We start from the raw sequence: 6,453 nt of genomic DNA, 5'->3' as shown, positions 1-6,453 counted from the left end.
ACCTTGGGAGAAGAATGGATGAACACAGTGAGAGCTTCAGAAAAGAGACAGAAAATATAAGAAAGGACCAAAGGGAAGTCACAGAGCTGAAGAATCATAACTGAACTAAAAGATACACAAAAGGGATTCAATAGCTGATCCTAAAGAGATCCACACCAAGACATATTACAATTAAAATGTCAAAAGTTAAAGGATTAAATCCTAAAAGTGGCAAGAGAAAGCAACTTGTTACCTGCAAGGGAGCTCCCAAAAGACTATCAGCTGATTTTTCATCAGAAACATTGTATACCAGAATGCAGTGGCACGATATATTCAAAATGCTGAGAGAAAAAAAATCTCCAACCAATAATACTGTGCCCAGCAAAGTTATCATTCAGAAATGAAGGAGAAATAAAGAGATAAAGAGTATTCTAGAGACGCGCAGCCGCGCACTCGGCCTGCCACAGACCGAGGCTGGGCCCCGCGGCAGAGGCTGCTTCGGGGCTGCACTGGCTGCGTGCTCTGGGAGGCGGCGATCGCGGCTGGGCCGGGATTTCCTTCCTCCACCGCGGGACAACAAAACAAGCCAGCTGCAGGCACCGGGCTCTTGGCAACGGTCTGGGCCGGAGGCGCAGTGATGGGCTCCGTGCTGAGCAGCGATAGCGGAAAATCCGCGCCCGCCCCGGCCACCCCGCGGGCCCTGGAGCGCAGGGGGGACCCCGAGCTGCCCGTCACGTCCTTCGACTGCTCCGTCTGCCTCGAGGTGTTGCACCACCCCGTCCGGACCCGCTGTGGCCACGTATTCTGCCGTTCTTGCATTGCTACCAGTCTCAAGAACAATAAGTGGACCTGTCCTTACTGCCGGGCATATCTTCCTTCTGAAGGAGTTCCAGCAACTGATGTAGCCAAGAAAATGAAATCTGAGTTCCAGAATTGCACCGAGTGTGACACCCTGGTTTGCCTCAGTGAAATGAGGGCACACATAAGAACATGTCAGAAGTACATAGATAAGTATGGACCACTACAAGAACTTGGAGAGACAGCAACAAGGTGTGTATGTCCATTTTGTCAGAAGGAATTGGATGAAGACAGCTTGCTGGATCATTGCATTACTCATCACAGATCAGAAAGGAGACCGGTGTTCTGTCCACTTTGCCGTTTAGTACCTAATGAGAATCCAAGCAGCTTCAATGGCAGCTTAATAAGACATTTGCAAGTCAGTCACACTTTGTTTTATGATGATTTCATAGATTTTAATATAATTGAGGAAGCTCTTATTCAAAGGGTTTTAGACCGGTCACTTCTGGAATATGTGAATCACTCGAACACCACATAATTGTATTAAAAGAAAAGGGAAGGAGACCGTACAATTGCACCATTTTTTTCAAGATGCTGCTTGAAGAATTGGAGGGAAACTGTCAATGTTTGATGGGCAAAAAAGTGTACAACACAGTTATATGTTTGTCCATGTTTATTGTTATACTGCATTTTAAAACTGCTTTCATTTTGGTGGTTTAGGTCTGTTTTACATTCTTGAGTTTCTCAGACACTTAACAGCAAAAAAAGTCTCCCATCAGCGATTAATATATGGAAGAGAACATAAGGCTGAGTATGTGGGTGAAGGATCTTTATTTGCAAATTGGATGACATTGTGTGTAATGCTATATATTGATAACTTCCCTCATGGTTGGTCAACATAACTAATCTTTGTTCTATGGAGAGTGAAACAAAGTGTGGTCATTCAAGGAAATGTGAAATCTCTTCTAGAGTTCACATTCTAACCGCTAATAGAATAACAGGAATAACCTTGTATGGAGTAGGAAAGGAAAGTTTTGGCAGTTGACAACGTCCATTTAATCAAATTGTATAACATAATACTGTAATAAAATAAATTTCATGTTAGCAATGTAAAAAAAAAGAGTTTTCTAGACAAGCCAAAGCTAAAGGGCTCATTACCATTAAACTTGTTTTGTAAGAAATGTTAAAAAGACATCTTTAAATTGACAAAAAGGGGTGCTAATTAGTTACAAAAAATGAAAGCATACATCTCACTGGTAAAGGTAAATATACAGTAAAAGTAGTAGATTAATTACTTTTAAAGCTAGTATGAAGGTTAAAAGACAAAATAAAATAACTGAAACTGCAATAATTAGTTAAGTGATACCCAAGATAAAAAGATGTAAAATGTGACATCAAAACCTGAATGTGGGTGGAGAAAGTTAAAATGTAGAGCTTTAGAATTCCTTCAAACTTAAGTTGTTATCAACTTAAAATAGACAGTTATACATATAAGTTGCTATATGTAAGCCTCATGGTAACCACAAAGCAAAAACCTACAGGAGATATATTCCTTTCTAATTATCTTTTGTCTAAGTATGTCACTAAAGAAAGTAAAAAACAAGGGAGAAAAAGAGCAGCAGAAGAAGAAAGAACAGAGGAACTATAAAACAGCCAGAAAACAATTAACAAAATGGCAATAAATACATACCTATCAAAAATTACTGTAATGTAAATGAATTAAATTCTCCAATCAAAAGACAGAGTGGATGAGTGGATTAAAAACAAAAAAGACCCATCTATATGCTGCCTACAAGAGATTCACTTCAGATGTAAGGACACACACACTGAAAATGAAGTGATGGAAAAAGATATTCTAGGCAAATGGAAACCAAAAGTAAGCTGTGGTAGCTATATTTAATCCCACAAAATACACTTTATTTTTTTTAATTTTTAAAATAAATTTATTTTGTTTACTTATTTTTGGCTGCATTGGGTCTTCATTGCTGCCTGCGGGCTTTCTCTAGTTGCAGCGAGTGGGGGCTACTCTTCATTGTGGTGCACGGGCTTCTCATTGCAGTGGCTTCTTTTGTTGTGGAGCATGGGCTCTAGGCATGCGGGCTTCAATAGTTGTGGCATGCAGGCTCAGTAGTTGTGGCTCGTGGGCTCTAGAGCACAGGCTCAGTAGTTGTGGTGCATGGGCTTAGTTGCTCCTTGGCATGTGGGATCTTCGCGGACCAGGGCTCGAAACCGTGTCCCCTGCATTGGCAGGCAGATTCTTAACCACTGCACCACCAGGGAAGCCCCCAAAATACACTTTAAAACAAAGACTATAAGAAGAGACAAGGAAGGATATTACATAATGAAAAAGGAGTCAATCAACCAGAGAATATAACATTTGTAAATACTTTATACACCCCAACATAGGAGCACCTAAATATACAAAGAAACTATTAACAGACCTAAAGGGAGAAATAGACAGCAGTTCAATAATAGTAGAGGACTTTAACACCCCACTTACATCAATGGATAGATCATCCAATCAGAAAATCAGTAAGGAAATATCAGCCTTAAAAGACATGTTAGGCCAAATGGCTTTGAAAGATACAGACAGAATATTTCATCCAAAAGCAAGAAAATACACATTCTTCTCAAGTGCACATAGAACATTCTCCATGATGCATCACATGTTAAGCCACAAAACAAGTCTTAACAAATTTAAGAAGACTGAAACTATATCAAGCATCTTTTCTCATCAAAATGCTACAAAACTAGAAAAACAGAAAATTCACAAATATGTGAAGATTAAACAACATACTACTGAATAACCAATGGATCAAAGACACCAAAAAGAAATTTTTAAAAAGACCTAGAGACAAATGAAAATAGAAATATAACATATCAACACTTATGGGATGCAGTAAAAATAATTTTAAGAGGGAAGTTTTTAGCCTTAAATGCTTACCTCAAGAAACAAGGAAAATATCAGATGAACAATCTAAAATTACACCTCAAGGAACTAGAAAAAGAACAAATAAAGCCCAGCTCAAAAGGAAGGGAAAAAAGATCAGAGCAGAAACAAATGAAATAGAGAATAAAAACATAATTGAAAAGATCATTGAAACAAAGAGGTGGTTCTTTGACAAGATGAAATTGACAAACCTTTAGCTAGACTCACTAAGAAAAACAGAGAATTCAAATTAGTAAAATCATAAATGAAAGAGGAGACATTACAACTGATACCACAGAAATATGAAGGATCATAGGAGACTACTACAAACAATTGTATGCAAACAAATTGGACAAATTAGAAGAAATGGGTAAATTCCTGGAAACATACAACCTTCTAAGACTGAATCATGAAGAAATAAAAAATCTGAACAGACCAATTAAATGTAAGGAAATTGAATCAGTAATCAAAAACTTCCCAATGAAATAAAGTCCAGGACCAGATGGCTTCACTGATGAATTCTACCAACATACAAAGAAGTAATACCAATCCTTCTCAAACTCTTCCAAGAAATATAAGGGAGGGAAAACTTCTGAACTCATTTTAGGAGGCCAGCATTACCCTGATACCAAAATCAGATAAACACCACAAGAAAAGAAAATTACAGACCAATATACCTGATGAACATAGTTGCAAAAATACTCATGAAACATTGACAAACCAAATTCAACAATACATTAAAGAGATCATACACCATGATCAAGTGGGATTTATTCCAGGGATGCAAGGATGATTCAACATCCTCTCCTCTCACGAGCACATCAAAATCTCAACTACTTGCAGAACAACCATTGATGAAAAAGACAGGAACCAATCAGAAAACATCTTCTATAACTAAAGATATAAAGAAGGAACCACAATGTGACAGGTAGGAGAGGTGGACTCATGACTTACTCAAGTTCCATACCCAAGGGTAGGTGACCCACAAACTAGAGAATAATTATATTGCAGAGGTTCTCCCACAGGAGTGAGATTTCAGAGCTCCATGTCTGTCTCCCCAGCCTGGGGGTCCTGCACTGGGGAAGATGAGCCCCCAGAACATTTAGCTTCAAAGGCCAGCAGGGCTTACTTTTAGGAGTCCCAGAGGGATGGGGGAAATAGAGACTTCACTCTTAAAGAGTACACACAAAATCTCACACACTCCAGGACCCAGGGCAAAAGCAGTAATTTGATAGGCGCCTGGGCCAGACCTACCTGCTGGTCTTGGTGAGTCTCCTGGGGAGGTGCAGGTGCAGCTATGGCTTACCATGGGGATGTGGACAATGGCAGCAGCTGTGTTGGGGTCTCCTTCTACCGTGTGGATGCTGGTGCTGGTGGGTGCCATTGTGGAGTCTTCCCTTTAGCTGCTTAGTGCCAAGACCTGGTTCTACCCAACAGCCTGCAAGCACCAGTGCTGAGACTCCTCAGGCCAAGGTACTAACTAGAGGGGAACATAGCCCTGCCTATCAGCAGACAGGGTGCCTAAAGACCACCTGAGCCCACAGCCACCTCTAGAAATGGCCCTGCCTACCAAAGGGCCCAGGCAGGACCCAACTCTACCCCCCAGTGGGCATGCACCAGCCCCCAAATCCCCTGGGCCCCAGCCCTGCCCTGTAGGAAGTCTGCTCTAGTCCCTGGACCAACCTCATCCACCAGGGGGCAGACCAGATGCAAGAAAACCACAATCCCACAGCCTGCAGGCCAGCCTGACCACAGTAGGACAAACCCTGCCTTTGGACCAGCTGGGCCCCAGCCTTGCCCACTAGTAGGCCAACACAAGCTTTAGGACACCTCGAACTCCATACCCAACTGTGTCAGGGACTATCCACCACCACCCCCCCAGCCAGTGATCTGATGCCAGCTCTGTGATCCCTGGGCCCTGCAACCAGACTCCAGGAGAGGGCTCTGCCTCCCAGTAGTCCGGCACTAACCCCAGAACCTGGCTTCTCCCTCCAGGGGGCGGGCAACAGCCTTGGAGTCTTCTGGATCCTGACTCCACCCACAAGTGACCAGCACTAGCCCTAGGGCCCCATGGGGTTCTGCAGTCAGCTGCCTCTTGACCCATTCCCACCAACCAGTGGCTGGTAGCCTCTGCACAAGGCAGGGCCTGGCAACTAATCAAATCGGGGTCCAACCAAGCCTACAAGGTCACCCACATAGTCAGTCCACCATCCATCCACAGATGGATCCACACAGCCCTCATAGGGGGAATCCCTGAAGCATATAACTTGGATGATGAGAGGGGAGTACACTGTTGGTATGCATAGGACATCTGCTACAAAAAGCTAGTACTCCCAGGTTGGGAAACATAATTAACCTACCAGATACATGAAAATACAAATGGCAACTTAGTCAAAATGAGGCAACAGAGGAACATGTTCCAGATGAAGGAAAAAGATAGAATGCCAAAAGAGGAACTAAGTCAAGTGAAGATAGGCAATCTACCTGAGAAAGTTCATTCAGGGTAGTGATCATAAGGCTGATCAAAGTTGAGTATTATGTTGTCTGTGGGTTTGCTATAAATGGCTTTTATTATGTTGAGATATGTTCCCTCCAGACCCATTTTGGTGAGAGTTTTTATCATGAGTGAATGTTGAATTTTGTCAAATACTTTTTCTGTGTCGATTGAGATGATCATGTGGTTTTAGTCTTTCCTTTTGTTAATGTGGTGTATCATGCTGATTATGTTGAATCACCCTTCCAACCCT

The 6,453-nt window shown here is 42.0% G+C and overlaps 1 protein-coding gene across 1 annotated transcript; it reads left to right on the top strand.

The window, feature by feature from the left end:
* The first annotated feature begins 616 nt into the window (after positions 1-616).
* Positions 617-1,346, top strand: LOC137764911 (E3 ubiquitin-protein ligase RNF125-like). The gene has a single exon (XM_068543969.1). The coding sequence runs from the start codon at positions 617-619 to the stop codon at positions 1,313-1,315; it is 699 nt and encodes a 232-aa protein (XP_068400070.1). The 3' UTR covers positions 1,316-1,346.
* The last annotated feature ends 5,107 nt before the right edge of the window (positions 1,347-6,453 follow it).

The sequence above is a fragment of the Eschrichtius robustus genome, chromosome 5 (genome assembly GCF_028021215.1).
Source record: "Eschrichtius robustus isolate mEscRob2 chromosome 5, mEscRob2.pri, whole genome shotgun sequence".
Taxonomy (NCBI): domain Eukaryota; kingdom Metazoa; phylum Chordata; class Mammalia; order Artiodactyla; family Eschrichtiidae; genus Eschrichtius; species Eschrichtius robustus.
This window is presented reverse-complemented; position numbering and strand designations above follow the sequence as displayed.

Coding starts and splice junctions, on each gene's coding strand:
- LOC137764911 (XM_068543969.1), top strand. CDS start 617: ATGGGCTCCGTGCTGAGCAGCGATAGCGGAAAATCCGCGCCCGCCCCG.